The 23,325-nt window shown below is 46.0% G+C and overlaps 1 protein-coding gene across 3 annotated transcripts in view; it reads right to left on the reverse strand.

Annotated features, from left to right (window-relative positions):
- GPN1 (GPN-loop GTPase 1) overlaps positions 1-23,325 on the reverse strand; it is a 77,302-nt gene that overhangs the window by 16,481 nt on the left and 37,496 nt on the right. For 2 of the 3 annotated variants that reach the window (XM_074947233.1, XM_074947234.1), the window contains exons 10-13: positions 20,526-20,608; positions 18,174-18,213; positions 14,026-14,116; positions 12,690-12,800 (exon numbers count right to left, since the gene is read on the reverse strand). In XM_074947233.1, the coding sequence (XP_074803334.1) occupies positions 12,690-12,800; positions 14,026-14,116; positions 18,174-18,213; positions 20,526-20,608 (325 nt within the window). The remainder of the gene's footprint in view (positions 1-12,689; positions 12,801-14,025; positions 14,117-18,173; positions 18,214-20,525; positions 20,609-23,325) is intronic. The other variant, XM_074947235.1, reaches the window with a different exon arrangement.

Here is a 23,325-nt window from a genome sequence, read left to right on the forward strand (position 1 = left end):
GGGGGGGGAGAAGAGAACAAACATACATAATTCAGTACTAAGCCAGCTCCTACTCTACTTAAGGTTCTGAGTTAAGGTGGGAGTAAGGCTACTGGGAACACAGAGTAGGATGTAAAATGTCTATCTAGGTCTTCATCTATTTTCAGTTCCCTTCTCCTTGGCCCACTCAAGTCCTAGAAATTCCCAGGAGAGGAATATGAGAAGCTAGAGAGAATTGGACAGGGAAGAGGAACACACACACTGTCTCTGCCTCTCCCCGCCATGCTCCCTGTCACTCCCCCCTACACACACCAGTTGAAAAGTGGCTGGCAATTTAGTAGGATCCCCATGGAACATTGGGATTAAAAAACCTGCATCATATGACACTGTACCTGCCTCATGAGGCATTGCAAACCCTTCCCAAAGCACCCTGTGGCCAGTTGCACAGTGGGATAGCTACCCACAGTGCACTGCTCTCAGTGTCAATGCAAGAGCTGCTAGCGTGGATGCACTCTGCCAACACAAGAAGCATAATGTGGACATGCAATAGTGGTTTAATTAAAGTGCTTTAATGAAAACAGCATAACTTTTGGCGACAAAACTCTGCAGTGTAGACACAGCCTAAGACATAGCCTTTCCTATCCATCCACACAGCTAAAACTCTCATCCAAGTCTCACATTTCAATTACTGAAACATTCTTCTCGCTAGCCTTAACAAATGCAATCTTGCCTCACTTATATCCATTCAGAATGCTGGCTGCAAAGAATTTTCCTAGCCTCTCTCTTTGACCAGCTCACCCATCTCTTGCATCCCTCTTCTGGCTCTCCCTTCTCTATCACATCAAACATAAACCTGCTTGCATTCGTTTTCAAGGCCCTTCACAGTCAATCCTCACTTTACCAATTATCTCATTTGCTAATGAGCTGTTGATGCTTGCCTCTGATCCACCCATGGTGGCAGCCTCCACTGCACATTTGTTACACTTTCAAACAAGCATTTTCTCCAGTGCTGCTCCTCACACTTGGGAGGCGCTCCTCCAAACTTCCACAAAGCTATCTCATTCTCCACTTTCAAATCCCTCCTCAAAACTCTTTGCCATGATGCCTACAAAAAGGTTGACAATGGTTAGGCTACTGGTGAGCTAAGACCACTGTTTATCATGCTGACTCCATGTACTCCATCCATTTGTTATCTTTGTCCTATATTTAGGCTGTAAGCTCCTTTAGGTGAGTACTGTCTTTCTGTTCTGTTTGTACAGCACCTAGCACAATGGGGCACTGGTCCACAAAAAATGGTTACTAACCTTCCGTAAGGGTTGTTCTTCGAGATGTGTTGCTCATGTCCATCCATACTAGTTGTGCACACACCACATGCACAGTTGCTGGAGATTTTTCCCTTAGTGGCATCTGTAGGGACAGCCCTAGCGCCCCTGGAGCCCTGCATTTATGTGCCCATATAAGGAGAGCTGCCAGCCCTGCACCCTCTCAGTTCCTTCTTGCTAGCAACTCCGACAGAGGGATAGGAGGGCAGGCCATGGAATGGACATGAGCAACACATCTCAAAAAACAGTTACAGAAGGTTAGTAACCGTTTTTTCTTCAAGTGCTTGATCATGTCAATTCCATTCTAGGTGACTCACAAGGAATATCCCTGGCAGCGGGCTCAGGGTTCACGGACGTGTCGATTGCAACACTGATCTCCTAGAACTGGCATTGTCACGGGCCTGCTGGATGATGGCGTAGTGGGATGCGAAGGTATGGATCGATGACCACATTGCAGCCCTGCAGATGTCCTGGACTGGAATCTGTGCAAGGAATGCTGCTGATAAAGCCTGGGCCCTTGTACAGTGGACTGTCACAATGGCCGGCAGCGGGACTTTGGCCTGCTCGTAGCATGCCCAGATGCAGGCAGTTATCCAGGAGATCTTCAAATGATACTGGCAGACCTTTCATCCTGTCCACCACCGCTATAAAGAGCTGCGCTGATTTGAAGGCCAGGGCCCACCTATCGTCTAAGGTATGTAGTTGACGATCCTCATCTGATAGGTGAAGCTTCGGAAAGAAGACAGGCAGAAAAATGTCCTGGTTGTTATGGAACCGTGAAACCACCTTGGGCAGGAAGGTTGGGTGGGGGTGCAGCCAGACCTCATCTTCGAAGAACACCTTATAAGGGGTTCTGAAATCAGGGTTCTGATTTCAGAGACCCTTCTGGCCAACCTAATTGCCACCAAGAATGCCGCCTTCCATGACAGTGGTAGCAGGGAACAAGATGCCAATGGCTCAAAGAGGGGCCCCCATGAGCTTTGACAGTACCAGATTCAAGTCCTATGGGGGAATCAGGTCACAAACCTGTGGGTAAAGTCTTTCCAAGCCTTTATGGAACCTGTCATCTCGTGTGAGAAGACTAATTTACCCTGGACCGGAGGATGGAAGGCCGAGATCATAGAATATCAGGGTTGGAAGGGACCTCAGGAGGTCATCTAGTCCAATCCCCTGCTCAAAGCAGGCCCAATCCCCAACTAAATCATTCCAGCCAGGGCTTTGTCAAGCCTGACCTTCAAAGCCTCAAAGGAAGGAGATTCCACCACCTCCCTAGTAAACGCATTCCAGTGCTTCACCACCCTCCTAGTGAAAATGTTTTTCCTAATATCCAACCTAAACCTCCCTCACTGCAACTTGAGATCATTACTCCTCGTTCTGTCATCTGCTACCACTGAGAACAGTCTAGATCCATCCTCTTTGGAACCCCCTTTCAGGTAGCTGAAAGCAGCTATCAAATCCCCCCTCATTCTTCTCTTCCGCAGACTAAACAATCCCAGTTCCCTCAGCCTCTCCTCATAAGTCATGTGTTCCAGTCCCCTAATCGTTTTTGGTGCCCTCTGCTGGACGCTTTCCAGTTTTTCTACATCCTTCTTGTACTGTGGGGCCCAAAACTGGACACAGTACTCCAGATGAGGCCTCACCGATGTCGAATAGAGGGGAATGATCACATCCCTCGTTCTGCTGGCAATGCCCTACGTATACATCCCAAAATGCCATTGGCCCTCTTGGCAACAATGGCACACTGTTGACTCATATCCAGCTTCTCGTCCACTGTAACCCCTAGATCCTTTTCTGCAGAACTGCTGCTGAGCCATTCGGCCCCTAGTCTGTAGCGGTGCATGGGATTCTTCCGTCCTAAGTGCAGGACTTTGCACTTGTCCTTGTTGAACCTCATCAGATTTCTTTTGGCCCAATCCTCTGATTTGTCTAGGGCCCTCTGTATCCTATCCCTACCCTCCAGCACATCTACCACTCCTCTCAGTTTAGTGTCATTTGCAAACTTGCCGAGGGTGCAGTCCAGGCCATCCTGCGTGGCCACCAGGTGGACCTTGACCGATGACAGAGCCAGACCTTGGTGCTTCAGGTAGAGTAGATAGTCATCTATGCAGTCCATCTTGGACTGAGACGGGAAAAGACCCCAATTGGAGGCCCAACAAGTGAAGCGCTTTCACTTTGCCAAGTAGGTCACCTTAGTAGAGGGTTTCCTGCTACCCAGTAAAACTTGCTGAACCTGCTCCGAGCAGGCCCGTTGCTCAGGGTTCAACCACGCAGCAGCCAAGCTGTCAGATGTAGGGATGCGAAGTTCAGGTGAAGCAACCAACTTTGGTTCTGTGAGATCAAGTTGAGAGCTATGCTACCGAAAGTGTGCCATATCAATGCGGGTGTGGCCACGCTGGGGCTATCAGGATAATCCTCGCCTTGTCCCTTTTTATGTGGACCAAGGATGTCAGTGGGAAGGCGTACAGTAGTCCCCCTGCCCATGAAAGCAGGAAGGCATCAGACAGGGAGCCCTTGCTGAGCCTACGCATCCAGCAAAACTGCTGCCATTTCCTGTTCTGTCTGGAGGCAAACAGGTCCACCCAGGGGGTCCGTGACCTCTCGAAGATAGCGCTGATGACCTCTGGATGAATGGACCACTCATAGTGAGAGGAAAATGACCTGCTGAGCAGAACAGCCAGTGCATTCTGAGCCCCCGGGAGGTGTGATGCCTTGAGGTGAAGGGCATGTTCCACACATAAGTCCCACAATCGAAGAGCCTCCTGCCACAGGTCCGAGGAGCGAACTCTGACTTGCTTGATGATGTAAAACATCATGGCCGTGTTGTCCATCAAGACCTGCATTACCCTGCCTGACAGGTAGGGACGGAACATCTGGCAGGCCAAGCGTATCACCTTGAGTTCCCTGACATTTATGCGCAGGGAGAGTATGAGCCCCCCACCCCAGGTCTGAAGCACCTGAGACCAATGCCACTGATGGGTATGGGGCAGCAAAGGGGACTCTGTTCATTGTGCACGGTTCTGTCCACCAAGTCAGTGATGCTAAAACAGTCAGCAGGATTGTGAGAATTAGGTCCAAGTGGTGCCTGCCGGGAGAGTAGACTGACACTAGCCACATCTGCAGAGGTCTGAGACGCAGCTGCGCATACTGCACCAGGTAAGTACACACTGTCATGTATTCCAGCAGCTTGAGGCATATCTGAGCTGTCATGAGTTGGTGGGCCCTGACATGGGTGATTAGGTCCGACATCGCCCGGAACTGGGCCTCCAGCAGGTATGCCCTGGCCTCAGTGGAGTCAAGCACTGTTCCTATAAACTCCATTCTTTGAACCAGGATCAAAGTTGATTTCTGCTCATTTATAACCAGACCCAGCTCCCAACACATGGCCCATATAAAGCTGAGTTGGACCTGAGCTTGTGAGCGGCCCTTGATTAACCAGTCATTGAGGAAGGGGTAAATCTGCACGCCTTGATGTCTCAGTTAAGCTGCAACCACCAACATACACTTTGTGAAAACCCTTGGGGCTAATGAGACACCAAAGGGGAGTGCAGTTAATTGATAATGGTGCTGCCCCACCATGAGCCAGAGGAATCTCCTGTGCCCATGGAAGATGGAGATACTGAAATATGCATCCTTTAAATTGAGGGTGGCATACCAGTCTCCCAGATCCAGGGAGAGAATGATGGAGGCCAGAGAGACCATGTGGAACTTCAGCTTCCTGATGTTTGTTGAAGCAATGCAGGTCCAGGATGGGCCTGAAGCCCCCTTTGGCCTTCAGGATTAGGAAATATCGGGAATAAAACCCTTTGCCCCTCAAATCTTGAGGAACTTCCTCTATGGCCCTCATCCATAGGAGGGCTTCCACCTCCTGGACGAGGAGTTGCTTGTAAGAAGGGTCCCTGAAGAGGGGTGGGGTTGAGGAGTAGGAGGGGGAGATGGACAAAAACTGCAGGGTATACCCAACTGCCATGGTGTTGAGTACCCAACGGTTCAAAGTTATTAGGGACCAGCCAGCATCAAAAGGAAACAAATGGTCCAAAACCAAAAGAGGGGATGGATCCTGGGTCAAGTCCGGAACACCGTCCTTGGGTGCAACCTCAAAAGGTCTGCCTCAAGCCACTGGGGTACCTTCCCGAGTTTGACAGAGGCAGAGGTGGATGGTGCAGGCAGTTGGCGCTTACAACCTTTCCCTTTTTTCTTACAGGGATCATCCCTGGGAAACCCTGAGAATCTGGGAGGCAGCTGCAGCCGGAAATGTCTTCTGGAGGCTGGGGATGTGTACAGGCCCAAGGAGCACAGCGTGGCCCTAGAGTCCTTCAGTCCTTGCTGTTCGTCTGTTCCGAGACGAATGCACCTGGGAGGTCTTGGACTGATTGCTGCACCTTGTGAGAAAGACCCGATAATTGCGGCAATGAGCTGTTTTGCCTGGACACTGCTGACGCCATTGATCTGGCTGCTGAGTCGGTCACATCCAAGGCAGCCTGAAGCGAGGCCCTGGCCACCAACTTGCCTTCCTCCAGGATGGCCAAGAATTCCTGACTTGACTCCTGTGGCAGGGAGTCTTTGAACCTGGCCATCGAGTTCTAGATAATAAAATCGTACCTCCCAGCAATGCCTACTGTTTGGAGATACGAAGCTGTAGGCTGGTTGTTAAATATACCTTCCTCCCAAACAAACAGAGTCTCTTTGCACCCTTATTTTTAAGGGTGACACTTGCCTTCCCCTATCTGTCCTGCTCATTTGCTCATACATATATTCACACCCCTTAGCTGGGACATAATATTTCTTCTCTGCCCTTTTCGAGATTGGGGTGGGAAAGATGAGGTCTATCACAGCACCCTAATCAGCTTCAACACCCTTTTGTGAACTGGTAGGGACACTTTGGAGGGGGCCACTGCAGCTAAAATGTCAAACAGGTTGTCCATGGGCTCGAGGTCCTCCACCTCCAGCCCCAAGTTTGTGGCAACCCGCTTGAGGAGCTCTTGGTGAACCCCGAAGTCGTCTGGTGGAAGTGGATTGGCCGGACCCACAACCACCTGGTCTGGGGACAATAAGGAAGAGGCCATCACTATAGGAGGAGCTGGCTCCTCCTCCACCACTGGGGTTGCCTCCATTTGGACCACTGCTGGGGTCTCAGTATTGGGGTCAGAGTCAAGGTTCGGCACTGGCTGGGGCGGTGTTGTGGTTCGCCTCTCAGATACCACCAAGGACGACATCTGGGACTAAGGTCCCAGCATTGACGGGAAACACCCTCCCCTCCCCACCCCCCAGGTTCCAATATTGCCAGTGCACTGGCCACTGCCCTGGTGGCCAAGCGCCTGCAGAAGGTTCGGCACCGAAGTCCGGTGCATACAAGCTGATGCCAGTGTCTCTTTGGGGGAGGGATGGATTCACACCTGTATTCTGATGAGGACTCTTCCCTCAGAGACAATGGTGGAGCCGTTGCCACTTCCGTCTATTGGCTGTCATGGGGAGCCAGGGAGTGGTGCCAGGAAGCTGGAGATCGGAGCAATGGAGCAGGTGATCATTGTCATGGGACTGGAGATAGGTGTCACCAAACTGGGGATCGGTGCCGTGAAGCTGGCAACTGGGAAGCTGGCGACCGGTGCTGCAAAGCCTGAGACCACTGAAGTGGGCCCATAGAGGGTTTCTCTCTGGTGCGGGCTGCCATCGACGATTCCGCTGGTTGAGGTTCTTGGTGTGTGGGTGGCACTGGGAGCGACATTAGGTCTCTTGACACCTGGAATGCCTCCAGCATCAATGGGCTTGCAAGTGTAGAGTGCCCCAACTGCTCCCAGGAGTCAGTGGTGGATCCTGGACCGGGCTTGGTGCCCTGGGTGGAGCTGCCACCGCCAATCTGCAGAGGACAAGTGGGCCAGCACCTTGTCAACCATTCCCCGCCTATCCTTCTTTGGCACTGGGGAGTGACCTCTTGGGTGCACTGTTTCTTGTGCCTTTCCCTCAGCACTGGAGATGGCAAATGGTGCTGGGGAGGGCGTGGTGCTGGTGGAGCACTCCGTACCGAGGCTGATGTGCTCAGCACTGAATCGGAGCGGCACATCTCCAAAGTTGGTCTAAGTGCTGCTTCCATTAACAGGGCCTTAAACGAGTCTCCCTGTCCTTGTGTGCGCGTGGCCTGAAGCCCCTGCAGATCCTGCGCCTGTCCTTAATATGGGCTTCCCTGAGGCACTTTAAGCAGCTCGAATGGGGGGTTGCTCACTGGCACAGGCTTAACGTAAGTGGCACATGGTTTGAAACCTAGGGACTGGGGCATGCCCCGCCCCTAGGACTATGTCCCAATATGGGACCGCTATCTACTTAACTAACTATAGCTAACAACTAAACTTTTAACTATATACAGATCAGCAAAGTCCAAAAACCATTAGAAAGCTTGCAAGTGCAAGAGATGTTCCAGCAACCATCATGGGCAGTAAGAAGCAACTGAGAGGGCGTGAGGCTGGTGGTGACTCATGTACAAACACATAACCCTGCGGCTCCAGGGGATACTAAGGCCAGCCCTATGGATACCACTACGGGAAGCATCTCCAGCAACTACACAGGTGGCACGCGCACGCCTAGCATGGAATCGACATGAGCAAGCACTCAAAGAAGGACTTGGGCTTTTAGGTACTATGGTAATACAAGTAACAACAATGGGAAATCATAATAGAATAGGCTGGTTCTAGTGGAGTTCGACCCAATGCTATTTAATCTTTTTGTCAATGATCTGGAAGTAAATATAAAACCACTGCTGATAAAATTTGCAGATTATAGAAAAATCGGTGGAGTGGTGAAGAATGAAAAAAGAAAGTTCAGTTCTCAGAGTGACCGAGATCACTTGTAAGATAGGCCCACTTGAACTGTGTGCATTTTTTATGTAGTAAAATGCAAGGTCACACATCTGGGATCAAAGAATGCAAACTACAGCTCCAGAACGGGAGACTGTATCCTGGAACGCAGTGACTCTGTCTGAAAAGGACTTAGGAATCATAGTACACAAATAATTGAACATGAGCTCCCCATGCAATGCTGTGCCAAAAAGGGCCAATGTGATTCTCAGGTGTATAAACAGGGAAGCAGCGTGCAAGAGTAGAGAGATTATTTTACTTTTGTATACAGCTTTAGTGAGAACAATACCAGATTAATGCATCCAATTCTGGTGTCCACATTTTAGGAAGGCTGCTGAAAAACTGGAGAGGGTGCAGAAGGGAAAAGTTATTGGAAGCTTGGAAAAAAATGCCTTAGAATGAGAGATTATGGGTGTGTCGATTACACACATTTTGGGGCCTCTCAGCTCTGGTTGACAGAAATAGAAATAGCTACATAGATAGTGCTTAAAAGGTTTAGCTTGGACTGGAGCTCAGGCTCAGAAGCATTTGGAAGATATGATTTGGTCAAATACAAGTTATTGGGCTAGATACAGGAGTAACTGGATGAAGTTTTATGGCTTGTGTTATACAGGAGGTCAGACTAGATCTGATGATGCCTTGTGGCCTTAAAAAAAAAATCTATGAAACTTGAAACTAGAAACATTTAAAACAAGAAATAGAGTTTAATTAACCTTTGAAACAACTTACCTAGGGAAGTGGTGAATTTTCCCTCATTTGAATCGTTTAAATCAAGACTTGATATCTTTCTAATAGAGATGTTATTGCTCAAACAGAAGTTAAGGGCTGAATGCCGGACTTACTGGGTGAGGTTCTCTAGCCTGTGTTATGCTGACTTCAGATCAGATGATCACAATAGCCCTTTCCGGCCTTAAAATAAAATCTATGAATTGTAATGTTGTAAAAACCATTTCTGCAGCACTGCCCACATGAACCAGTCAGGCAAGAATCCACGATAGGGACATAAAATATTTTTTTAAAATTGTACCAAAAAGTGACAATCTGGAATAGTCAAACAACCTTATTTGTTGTCATACTCTCCTGCTCCCACCCTTTCACCCATTATGCTTGTAGCTACCTTCATTATAAGTCACATCTTTGGGTACAGTTCAAAACAATAAGAAAAAACAATTTCAGAAGTCAGTAAAGATTCTTAATTGACAATAGTTGGGGTTGGTCCTGCTTTGAGCAGGGGGTTGGACTAGATGACCTCCTGAGGTCTCTTCCAACCCTGATATTCTATGATTCTATGAAATTATTTACTTATCAGGCAACTTTCAAAGTTCAAACAGGAATAGCAAGGAAATGAGTAACTAACTCTCTTACATTCTAATAAACACATTCATATCTAGTACAAACGTGTATTTCTTCACAACAACCTTAAATTCTACAGCCGGGCAAAATTTTTCACATGCAACTGACAAAAAATGCCATCAAAATGTTTTGCAAATTTTTGTAGATTTCACCAAACTGAAAGAGAAAAAAAATCCTTAAAAATGCAAAAAACCAAAAACCCTCAACTTTTCATTTAAACATTTTCAAAAGAAATGTTTTGATATTTTGGTTTGAAATGACTTTTCATTTAAAAATTTCCTTTAATTTTATTAAATACACACATTTTAAAATGGCTGAAATAAAAAAAAAACATTTCATTTGACTGGAAATGAAATTTTTGGGACTGTTTCAATCACCAATTTAAAAAAAAAATCCATTATTTGCCAGCTCTATTTAATTGTAATTCATGGATGATATAGGCTTTAATATAATTTTATCTTCATTTCGCTATATAAATGTTTTAAAAGGGGCACCCCTCCAGCACCCACAATTCTCTGCTTAACTCATCTATAACTTTTAATTCACTGGCCAGAAGGGACTTTACAAGATCATCTGGTCTAACCTCCGATATAACACAGGCCACAGAATTTTACCCAGTTCCTCCGTATGCAGTCACATAAATAGTGTTTGGCTAAAGGATATCTTCCAGAAAGGCCTCCAGTCTTAATCTGATGATACCACCCCACTAGACTCTCCTCTATTCTCAAACCCGTCCCTGCCTCCCAGTTTCCTAAGAAATGCCCATTCCCTCTCCAACAGGAGTCTGCAGTCTTTTCAAGTTCTTCTCCCTCCAACCCATGTTGCTCTCAGAAACTCAGATTCCCTTCAGACACAGCTCCTGCTGCCTTCTCCTTCTCACATCCTCTACCCTCAAGCTTCTATGTAACTCCCGTCGAAGGAGGGGGATGCTAATTTAATGGAATTCCTCCAGTTACCAGCCCCTTTGACGCCATCCCCTAGAAAGGTTCTCATATATTAGTTCATAGAATCATAGAATATCAGGGTTGGAAGGGACCTCAGGAGATCATCTAGTCCAATCCCCTGATCAAAGCAGGACCTAATCCCCAACTAAATTATCCCAGCCAGGGTTTTGTCAAGCCTGACCTTAAAAACCTCTAAGAAAGGAGATTCCACCACCTCCCTAGGGAACCCATTTCAGTACTTCACCACCCTTCTAGTGAAAAAGCTTTTCCTGATATCCAACCTAAACCTCCCCCACTGCAACTTGAGACCATTACTCCTTGTTCTATCATCTGGTACCACTGAGAACAGCCTAGATACATCTTCTTTGAAACCCCCTTTCAGGTAGTTGAAAGCAGCTATCAAATCCCCCCTCATTCTTCTCTTCTGCAGACTAAATAATCCCAGTTCCCTCAGCCCCTCCTCACAAGTCATGTGTTCCAGCCCCCTAATCATTTTTGTTGCCCCCTGCTGGACTCTTTCCAATTTTTCCACATCCTTCTTGTAGTCTGGGGCCCAAAACTGGACACAGTACTCCAGATGAGGCCTCACCAATGTCAAATTGAGGGGAACGATCACGTCCCTCGATCTGCTGGCAATGCTCCTACTTATACAGTCCAAAATGCCGTTAGCATTCTTGGCAACAAGGGCACACTGTTGACTCATACCCAACTTCTCGTCCACCATAACCCCTAGGTCCTTTTCTGCAGAACTGCTGCCTAGCCACTCGGTCCCCTCGTCTGTAGCACTGCATGGGATTCTTCCTTCCTAAGTGCAGGACTCTGCATTTGTCCTTGTTGAACCTCATCAGATTTCTTTTGGCCCAATCCTCTAAGTTGTCTAGGTCCCTCTGTATCCTATCCCTACCCTCCAGCGTATCTACCACTCCTCCCAGTTTAGTGTCATCTGCAAACTTGTGAGGGTGCAATCCACGCCACCCTCCAGATCATTAATGAAGATATTGAACAAAACTGGCCCCAGGACTGACCCTTGGGGCACTCTGCTTGATAACGGCTGCCAACTAGACATGGAGCCATTGATCACTACCCGTTGAGCCCGACAATCTAGCCAACTTTCTATCCACCTTATAGTCCATTCATCCAGCCCATACTACTTTAACTTGCTGGCAAGAATACTGTGGGAGACCCTATCGAAAGCTTTGCTAAAGTCAAGGATTCTCCATGGACCAACAGACCAAGAAAGGATTTTTGAATAAATACCCTGGTTTTAAATAAACTCTGGGCCTTCTTCCTGATCCAGCAAACAGAAAGGACCTCAAGTCCACAGAGGGCCCTAATCCTTAGGGAAGGATTGGAAGGACTAGGCCTACTGAGGCGCCATAACACCATGTGCTTGGTCTAGGCTGGAGCTGTGATGAACATGAATCCACAAGGAAATCCCTTAGATGGGGTGTTGAAGGACTGCTCCTGCCAGAGCCCATGTTAGGGTTAGGGTGATCTCTGGTAAGCTTATTAGCAACTGTTTAGATTCTTTATTGTTTTTAATATGTTTTCCTTTGTAATGTTTTTACCTTAAGAATAAAATGGGCTTGCATAAAAAGAGCTGTGCTGTAACTAACTGTAAGTGTGGACAGTCACACTTCTCTCCATGTCTGAAGAGAAAGCACGCAGCTGTGCTTGGGTAGCGTGCCTCTGCTAGGAATAATACAGTGAAGGCAGGGAACTGTGCAGCATGGGAATACCTGAGTCGGAAGGGAGTGCTCAAGAAAGGCAATTGCTGGAGAGCTGGAAGCGTGAGAGTTACGTGTCCTTGACGGACCACTGAGGGGAAACAGAGGTGCAGTTGCTCTGAACTGCCCCACACGGTGGACATAGGCTTCTCTTCCACTCTTGTCATTTCCAACCTCTCCTCCTTCACCCCATTCTTTTGAAGCATGACTCCATCTGACTCCCCCCTTCCTGTTCCACATCACAGTTACCTGCCTCTGCCTGACTGTGACCCATTCATCTTCCTCTCCAATTTTGGATTCATAGCTGTCGCTCTTGCTCTCTTCACAATTTCCCACCCTTGGTGTCTCCAATGGCTACACTGATGACCTGTCTGATCCCTGGCCTCCCACCTCATTTGACCTTAAACTCTGAATCAGCTCTCTCACTCACCATAACAGCCATGCACTTGACCTCTGATCTCCCCTCACAGGGGGCATGTTGTGTAATTCCAAGTCACAGGCAGCCTTGATTTCCCTTACCTTGATGGTCAATATCATCAGTATCACTCACTCTCTCTTCATCTTCCTCATCCAAAGTTCCTCGTGTCATGATCAAGTCAGAGGGGCCCAATGCAGAAGTGTCAGAAGAATCTAGTGAGAAACAGAAGCTTCTAAAGAAAGTCTCATACTGACAACAACCTAATTCCTTAATATGTCATAATGTAAGCATCTGTGCACAGCAACCACAGCTACTGGTACCTACCCTACAAGTATGGACCACACCCCATGGCCCCCACAGACACAAATACATGCGCTAAAATGTGAGATGCTACACAGTAGCATGTTCCCTGTAGAACCCCACAGATTACAGCTCCACCCATATTGTTGAATTCTTGCTGGACGCCAATTTAATTGTTATGTCACCCTGCCTGGAATGTTTTATCAACGCAATCTATTTATTTCTAGCATGCCCACTCCCCTATTGGCTAGGCACCAGGGTTCTTCTTTCCCTGACCTTCTGCTGGGGTTAATGCATAGAACAGAGGTTCTCAAACTGTGGTCCGCAAGCTCCATTCAGGTGGTCCACGGATTGTTCCCTCTAAGGTGCAGGCCTGGGCAGCCGCACATGAGAGAATGAAGGGCCACTCACCTAACTGTGGAACCACGCAAGTGTGGCTCCACTAATTAGGTGCCTGGACCCTGGAGAAGACGCACATGTAAGGTTAGGTGGTGGCCTTGGGGGAATAGGGTGTAAGTGGGAGGGGCAGAGAGGTGAGAAGAGGGGGTGGGGGAATTTGGGATGTGCAGGGCTGCGGCGGTCAGAGAAAGAGGCGACTTTCCCCAGCTCCAGGGCTGTGGCTGCCAGGGAGAGACAGCCCTCCTTCCTAGCCTCAGCTCTGTGGCTGCTGTGGTGGGGGAAGAGACCCCACTCTTCCCCAGCTCCAGCTCGGGGGCTGGTGCAGCAGGGGAAAGAGGACACATTCATCACATTGGAAAGGTAAGACTATTGATATTAAAATATTAGTTGTGTGCTTTTATTTGTAGAACAAAAAATATTAATTAAGGGTTTTTTTATATAGCGATTTTATCCAAAGTGCTTTACAATAGTTATCTAACGGTGCAAACAACATTTGGAAAGATCATTAAGTGGTCCACTGAGACCCTCAGCAATTTTCAAGTGGTCCACGGAAAATGAAGTTTGAGAATCACTGGCATAGAAGATGAGACCCTCCCACAGGAAAATGGTCTGTGCCCTTCACTGGGACTAAGTTGCTTTTATAAAAAGAAAAGAAAAGCTCCAGAGAATTTTCAAGGCAAACTCTACAGAGACTCGTCTGAAGTTAAATTACTTCACCACACAAAACCCTTTCATTACCTGCAAGTGAGTTGCTCTCCATAGCCACAGAGCCCATGTCTTTCCACAAACGTTCCAGCTGCTCTTTCTGCTGCTTGCTCTGGGCTTTTGCCTACACAAGGAAACATTAATATAACACCCACCACAGGGTCTCTGGACACAGTTAAAGTAACACAAGTAAAACAATATTTCCACTCCAGAAGAGAGGTCTACCCAAACATTGGGTAAAAGTATGAGTCAATAAATGGACTTTACAGCAGAATTTGTTGGACCAGAGGAGGGAAGTGAATTCTAGAGCTGAGGAACCTCCACCAGGAGCACTTTAAGCCATCCAGTGTCAACTGTCACACTAGTGCATTGAGAGAGGTGATTCCTGGATATCCAGAACTCAAAGCATGTAGGGGTACAATTGTTTTGTTTCAGTGGAATACACTAACTTTAATTAGTTACTCTTGAGTCACTGAAAACAGAATTTAGACCACAGGACTTTAAACCTATCAACACCTAAAGCTGCAACTTGAAAGGAACAGAAAGCCAGCAGAGTCTTTAGAGAACTGGCACAGTAAGTTCCACAGTCAAAAATGCTCAACTGATCAACATTCTATGTTAGCTGGAGTGTGACAGCACTAGTCTACATGGGGCGTATTGCAGAAATACGATTTGGTGGTTACAAATTATTCTCTCTGAAAAATATTTCTGCACCCTAGACAGGAACTTTGGGGTAGGAGCAGGGATCATAAAGATGAGTCTAGCTATTGTTCAAAGTTGTGCATAGTGAAAGGTAAAACTCAAATTGTCTGGAGGTTCAGATCACTTTATATTTTATCTCAGTCAGTTCACTCATCCCTAGAGGTCATGGAGTGGCAGACTCTGTGACCCTAGGACACAGACTTGGAAGGGCTAATAGCATAACTGAGGGCAAATGAGAGTAGACTATGGAAAGCATATGAGGAAATAATAAAGGAGCATAACAAGATGCAATTATCCAACAAGTTCTTGGAATGTATTGGAGACAATTTTTTATTTCAGAAGGTGGAGAAAGCTACTAGGGAAGAAGTTGTTCTAGATTTGATTTTGACAAATAGGGAGGAACTGGTTGAGAATCTGAAAGTGGAAGGCAGATTGGGTGAAAGTGATCATGAAATGGTAGAGTTCATGATTCCAAGGAATGGTAGGAGGGATAACAGCAAAATAAAGACAATGGATTTCAAGAAGGCAGACTTTAGCAAACTCAGGGAGTTGGTAGGTAAGATCCCATGGGAAGCAAGTCTAAGCGGAAAAGCAACTGAACACAGTTGACAGTTCTTCAAAGAGACATTTTAAAGGGCACAAGAGCAAACTATCCCACTGCGCAGGAAGACAGGAAGTCTGGCAAGAGACCATTCTGGCTTAACTAGGAGATCTTCAATGATCTAAAAATCAAAAAAGAGTCCTACAAAAAGTGGAAACTAGGTCAAATTACAAAGGAAGAATATAAACAAATAACACAAGTATGTAGGGAAAAAATTAGAAAGGCCAAAGCACAAAATGAGTTCAAACTAGCTAGAGACAAAGGGTAACAAGAAAACATTCTACAAATACATTAGAAGCAAGAGGAAGACCAAGGACAGGGTAGGCCCGTTACTCAATGGGGGGGGGGAAAACAATAGCAGAAAACATGGAAATGGCAGAGGTGCTTAATGACTTCTTTGTTTCGGTTTTCACCAAGGCAGTTGGTGATGATTGGACATCTAACATTGTGAAAGTGAGGTAGGATCAGAGGCTAAAATAGGGAAAGAACAAGTTACAAATTATTTAGACAAGTTAGATGTCTTCAAGTTACCAGGCCTGATGAAATGCATCCTAGAATATTCAAGGAGCTTACTGAGGAGATCTCAGCCATTAGCAATTAACTTTGAAAAGTCATGGAAGACGGGAGAGATTCCAGAAGACTGGAAAAGGGCAAATATAGTGCCAATCTATAAAAAGGGAAATAAGGCCAACCCGGGGAATTACAGACCAGCCAGCTTAACTTCTGTACCTGGAAAGATAATGGAGCAAATAATTAAGCAATCAATTTGCAAACATCTAAAAGACAATAAGGTGATAAGTAACTGTCAGCATGGATTTGTCAAGAACAAATCTGCGTCAAACCAACCTGATAGCTTTCTTTGACAGGATAATAAGCCGTGTGGATAAGGGGGAAGTGGCAGACATGGTATATCTGACTTTAGTAAAGCTTTTGATACTGTCTCACATGGCCTTCTCATAAATAAATTAGGGAAATGCAACCTAGACGGAGATACTATAAGGTGGGTATACAACTGGTTAGAAAACCATTCCCAGAGAGTAGTTATCAGTGGTTCACAGTCATGGTGGAAGGGCATAAGGAGTGGGGTCACACAGGGACCAGTTCTGGGTCCGGTTCTGTTCAATATCTTCATCAATGATTTAGATAATGGCATAGAGATTACACTTATAAAAAGTTTGCAGATGATACCAAGCTGGGAGGGGTTTTGCAAGTGCTTTGGAAGATAGGATTATAATTCAAAATGATCTGGACAAACTGGAGAAATGGTTTGAAGGAAATAGGATGAAATTCAATAAGGACTAATGCAAAGTACTCCACTTAGGAAGGAACAATCAGTTGCACACACATAACATGGGAAATGACGGCCTAGGAAGGAGTACTGCGGAAAGGGATCTGGGGGTCATAGTGGACCGCAAGCTAAATATGAGTCAACAGTGTAACACGGTGGGGGGGGGGGGGGGGGAGCAGTGAACATCATTCTGGGACATATTAGCAGGAGTGTTGTAAGCAAGACATGAGAAATAATTCTTCCACTCTACTCCACTTTGATTAGGCCTCAACTGGAGTAATGTGTCCAGTTCTGGGTGCCACATTTCAGGAAAGATGTGGACAAATTGGAGCCAGTCCAGAGAAGAGCAACAAAAATGATTAAAGGTCTAGAAAACACGACCTATAAGGGAAGATTGAAAAAACTGAGTTTGTTTAGTCTGGAAAAGAGAAAACTGAGAGGCAACATGATAACAGTTTTCAAGTACATAGAAGATTGTTACAAGGGGGAGGGAGAAAAATTGTTCTTAATCTCTGAGGATAGGACAAGAAGCAGTGGGCTTAAATTGCAGCCAGGGAGATTTAAGTTGGACATTAGGAAAAACTTCTTGACTGTCAGGGTGGTTAAGCACTGGAATAAATTGCATAGGGAGGTTGTGGAATCTTTATCCCTGGAAATTTTTAAAAGCAGGTTAGCCAAACACCTCTAGATGGTCTAGATAATACTTTGTCCTGCCATGAGTGCAGGGGACTGGACTAAATGACCTCTCGAGATCCCTTCCAGTCCTATGATTCTATTCTATGGTATCAGAAAAGTTCAGGATGGCAAGGGACAGCCCAGAGGAAGAGAAAAAAAGGGTACAGTAACCTACCAGACTGGAGCTAGAATCCAAACTTTGCATAAAACAGGGCAGCCAGAAGACATTTTTCATCTCTAACATGAAAGTTACATCTCTGTCTTCTACTTTATTAACACACTTGATATCTTCATGTAAGCCAAAATGGGAATTTGAGGTGGTATACAAAGACCTAAAACGTCACTTTGGAAGGTCATAACAAATGGTGCCCTCCACCCCTCAAGGTACATGAATCCTTCTAGATTAGTAACCCCTTGAAGATAAGTGACTATAACCATGCCCAGGATTCCAAGAGTAATTTCTCTACACCTTGTATAGTAGAATTATTCACTCCTTGCTTTATAATCTATTCCCCACCGTACACACACTACACCTTATTTGCCTTCCTCATGGCTCTCAGACACACTGTCCAAGTCTTACCACATTCAGTTACTAGCATTAAAGCATTTGGAGGGTGCGTGGTTTGTAGAAAAGACTGCTGTACAAAATAAAACCACACCATACCAAATCTAGCAAAGGAGAGACCGAGAATGGGTCTCAGGAAAGGGCTTTTCACTGTAAGTGTGATTAGTAAATTAAATAATGGGCCTCTGCAGTGCAGTGGAAATTTAAATCCAGATTGGATAAGTCTTTTAAGGAAAATAACCAGAATATACTCCGAGAAGCTGGGGTTCTGAAGGAAAGCTGGAGCAGACTAGTTGGCACTCTGACCCCAGAATACACTGCCTGTGTAAGAAATACTTGTAAACCTTTACCAATGATTTTCTCAGACGCTCATATTCTGGACGATACTCCCTGAAAAGAGAAACATTTTGAACATTTACTTATAAACAACATCTGTCCATTACCTAAGCCTCTGAGCATACTTCCATTAATCTCCTCCCACACTGTGAACCCCTTGGCCCCAGCCCAGAGCCCGCACCCCCTCCCAAGCCCAAACTCCCTACCCCAGACCGGTGAAAGCGAGTGAGGGTGAGCGACAGCGAGTGACCAAGAGAGGGGTGGATAGAGTGAGCAGGGCAGGGTTTTAGGGAAGTGGGGGGGCCTCAGGGAAGGGGCAGGGTAGATCCTGGGTTGCCTTTAAATTCAAAAAGTAATTTTGGGCGTAAAAAGGTTGGAGACCACTGGCATAGAACATCTTCACCAGACATGCTACAGCAGTGCAGCTGCACTGATGTAGTGCTTCTAGTGTAGACTAGCCCTACCATTCAAGGTGAAGTGACCCGTTAACACCGCTGTAGTCACAGGACAAAAAGGGGGGTTGGTGGGTTACAGATCCTGTCTTTATTAAAACCATGATTTTTAGTGTCTAGCAAACTCATGAATTTAAGCTCCCAGACTCATCTTTTGAAACAGATAGGTCAGACATGGAGTGATTGCTTTGTGAAAAGTATTCACCCACAGGTGACAGGGTGTTTTTGTGTTAGGATTTTCCTGTCAGAGTTCATTTAAGACAGTGGTTCTTAACCTGTAGCGCACTCACCCCCTGGGGGTGCAAGATGCCCTTTCTGAGGGGTGCGAGACTGGCCAGACTTTTTTAGAAGGTAAATCATCGAAAACACAAATTAAGCACAGGCACGTAAGTACAACTACTTTGTTTCATCAAACCTATGTTTATATGTATATAATTCTCTCTTTTTCATTCTATAGTTATGTTATATCTAGGTTTAAAGAACTGACCTACTTCAACGATTTTTGATAAGGGGTGCGAGAACATATTTTGAGAACCAAAGGGGTGCAGGCTGCAGTAAAGGTTAAGAACCACTGATTTAAGAACACAATGATTGTCTGGTTTCACCCACATAGTTGTTATTGGGACATTTAAAATGTACTGGATGAGATATACCACATGTTGTGATATAGATGTGTAGGACCCCTAGATCTTGAAAGGTGTGTTGGGGGGGGGGGGGGGAGGTGGGATGTCCTATTGAGTATGGTTTCTAGTTGTTTCATAATACTCCATATGGGTTCCAGTGTGGGGTGGTAGGTGACAACTAGGGTTAGGAGTAGAGACAAGTGTCTCACGGGTTCGCAATTCGTGGGCCTGATTAGAGGGGCTAATTCCTGGCAGCACTCCCTAGCCTAGAGTACTTTTTGCATCTGTACCCAGTAAAAAGAGAGAGATTTACCTCTCACAGATGCAGGACTTGTTATAGTTTTCCAAGACTTTCTCACCTCACGATTACACAACTCTGGCACGCTTTACATAGCGCTACACAGTGGGACTATTTGGAAGCTAAAGCTATTGCAGAATGCTACTTATTCATTAGGGTTTCACATAGGCAGCACATTTCACCAGTGCTCCATGACCTACAGTCTACTCACAGGTGTCAAGTTGGAGTTCAAGGTGTTGGGTTTGACTGTATAAGGCAACCAAACAATCTGGCAGTGTTCCATGAGGGGAGAGGCACAACTGCAATGAGCAGAGATGCCTGACCTGGAGCTTCACCAGTTTAAACAGGAGAGGGCTTGCTGGCAGGATGTTTTCTGTGAAGGTTCCTTGCATTTGCTCACCACTGAGTCTGTCAGAGCCCTCTTGTGTTTGCTTTCTGGACACAATACAAACCTAGACTATCCTGAGGCAAATCTAAGGAGGAGGTGGGTTGAAGGGGTTCTCTGTACTGGTGTTTTGTGGATTTTCTATTGAGCAGTTACCAATTTTGAAATTCATGTCTGGACAGTTTGTGTGTTTGAATGTCTTATTTGTGTACTCTAGCATACACAGGACAGGTATTCTATAACAAATACTCTAGGCCAGTGGTCCCCAAACTTTTTTGGTTGTCACCCCTCCCCCCCCCCACCCCGGAGCCATGGTTGGGAGCCAGGACTGGGCCAGAGTCATAGTCCAATGCAGAGCAGCAGCTGGGCTGAGCTGGGTAGCGCTCCCTCACCATCCCCTGTGGGGGCTGGTCTGGGCCCCACTGCACCCTCCTAAACATTCCTCCACATCCCTCCACGCCCCACAGTTCGGGGCCACTGCTCTAGGCCAACTGAGCTGCAAAAGACCAGCACGCCTTCAAGCAAAGGAACAAGCACATGAATTGGTAGCTGAGCAGCATTCTTTAGATCAAGGACACTTTCCCTCACACTGAAAACCACCACCTCACCTCTCATATTCATCTACAGCTTCAGAGACTTTCACAAAAAATTCATCCAGTCCTGTACCCAGCACAGCAGAAACACCAACCACCTACAAAAGAAATGTAGGTTCCAGAAACTAAATGAGACACAGTTCATACAAAGGATTATAAATAATGTGACAAAGTTCCTCCTCTGCCTTGGTGGGTCCTGCACTTATTGGCGGATTTTCTCGCCTCAGAGGTTCACGGCAGCCCTCAGTTTGGCCACTTTCATGTCTCAAATCTGCCGTTTACTCAGTTAGCCTCATCACTGGCAAGCGTGCGGAAAGGAAGAAGAACAATCCCTGCAGTCTCTGCTGATCCACCTAGTGGACCGGGAACAGGCCAGAGACATTCCCCTCTGGTGGAACCCACAGTCCAGTTCAACTCTTCCAGTATCAAGTAGGGAGTTTGAGGGGAACCCGGGTCCATCCTCTACTCCGGGTTCCAGCCCAGGGCCCTGTAGATTGCAGCTGTCTACAATGGCTCCTGTAACAGCTGCGCAACAGCTACAACTCCCTGGACTACTTCCATGGCCTCCTCCCAACACCTTCATTATTCTCGCCACAGGACCTCCCTCCTGATGTCTGATAATGCTTGTACTTCTCATTCTTCCAGTAGTATGCCTTCTCACTCTCAGCTTCTCGCGCCGCTTGCTCCCAGCTCCTTGCACGCACCACAAACTGAAGTGAGCTCCTTTTTAAACCCAGGTGCCCTGATTAGCCTGCCTTAATTAATTCTAGCAGCTTCTTGATTGGCTGCAGGTGTTCTAATCAGCCTGTCTGCCTTAATTGTTTCCAGAAAGTTCCTGATTGTTCTGGAACCTTCCCTGTTATCTTACCCAGGGAAAAGGGACCTACTTAACCTGGGGCTAATATATCTGCCTTCTATCACTCTCCTGTAGCCATCCGGCCCGACCCTGTCACACTAACCTGTGTGGGAGATGAATTCTGGAGTTACCAATCAAAACAATGACTGGGGAAATGACCCATGGGGACTGCTATCAATTTTAAATATATTATAACTACAATCCTTCAAATGACCCAGAACCATCAAGCTCAGTATACAGCCTACATTCCTGTCATTGCTACATTCATCATCTCTTCCTCACTCACTCAGTTTGTTACACCCACTTATTTTGTTTTGTCTTTAGACTAAGTTCTTTGGGGCAAAGACTAGGTCCTTCCTATACATGTGTATAGCGTCTAGCACAACAGGGCTCCAGGAACCCAGCCCTCATTGGGGCTTTTAAGCACTGCCACAGCATAAATAATAAAGACAATGTGACACTGACAATATAGTATCTTTACATTCATAATGTTCAGCTAATCATAGTAAAAAATAAGGGCAACACAATCCAATGCACGAAAATAATGAATTCCTTGTATATAGTAGAGAGGATGGGCAAGTGCCGGGGAAAAAAAATCAAGTCTGTTTTCTAATTAAAGAAAAGATGGGTTATCATGGGGTATAGAGCAAATCTCTCATTCTGGGACAGAAACTAAAAACTCATCTTTTAAACATATATGTTATGGGCTCCTAGAGTGATACTGAGGCAAATACATAGATTCCTAAGGCCAGAAGGGAACCTTGTATTTATATAGGTAAGATTAGAACTACTGGTTTCTCTTCTTCCTCTTTCTTTTTTCCCAGCTAGCTGTGGTTGGGTCACTGGATCAGTCTGACATGATTGCCAGTCCAATGCTCAATCCATACCCACTTTGTGAGCCCGTACACAGTCTATCCACAATTTTCTCAGGTGTCCTTTTATTCTCTGCCTATGAACTCTAGTTTCAAACATCTCCCTAACAGGATTCCCTTCATTCATCCTTCGTACATGCCCAAACATCTCAGCCTCCACTCTTGCTGCTTCTCTCCAATAACACAGATCTTGGTCTCACTCCTGAAAACATCATTCCACATGAGGTCCAGCGATGTCACTCCCTCAATGCCTTTAAACATCTCACTTCAATAGTTTCAAGTCTTCTCAAGTGCCTCTCTTTGGTCACCCACATCTCTGATCTGTATAGAAGAGCTGGTTTTACCATGGTTTTGTGTAGTTGTCCCTTAAGTTGCAAGGACATCCATTGATCATAGAACACTATAGTTCCGCTGCACCAGACTTCTCCTGCACTCAACAGCCTTGCTTGTGGTTCTCTGTTGATTTAGCCATTTGCCGTTAATGAGCCCAAAAGATACTTACTGCAGAAGCCTGATTTAGGTGCTGGCTCTCAATGTTGGTATTTGTCTATCTTGGTTCCAGCCAAGCCACCCCACACGATTTTAGTCTTTGCTTTACTCATTCTGAGGTTACAATTTGTTAATTGCCTGGACCAAATCCTCCTCAGCATTGGGCATTAGAGAAATATTGTCTACAAAGATCAATTTAGAACAATATTCCATTTTTTATTTTCTTAGTGATGAATTTCATCAAAATTATGAATAGTGAGGGACTAAGCATTGATCCCTGGTGGAGCCCACCTTGCACCTCAATACCCTCTGTTATACCAAAGGGCATCCACACTGTAGTCATGGAACTGTCTATTGGTCTCTCCTGGCCTCAAAATCTATGCAGAAAGCTACCATTCAGAGTTTAGGTCTTGTATTATAAAGCAGCTCAGTACAATTAACTATTTAGGACGATAAGTATGCATAGCATTATTTTAATGACTTATATGATGCCATGATTTGCCAGATGCTTAACACAATAAATATTGACAAGGAGGAAGGAATACAAGCCAGAATAGGGAATAAAGACTATTTAGATAAATCAGAATAAAATTCACCC

The sequence above is a fragment of the Natator depressus genome, chromosome 3 (genome assembly GCF_965152275.1).
Source record: "Natator depressus isolate rNatDep1 chromosome 3, rNatDep2.hap1, whole genome shotgun sequence".
Taxonomy (NCBI): domain Eukaryota; kingdom Metazoa; phylum Chordata; order Testudines; family Cheloniidae; genus Natator; species Natator depressus.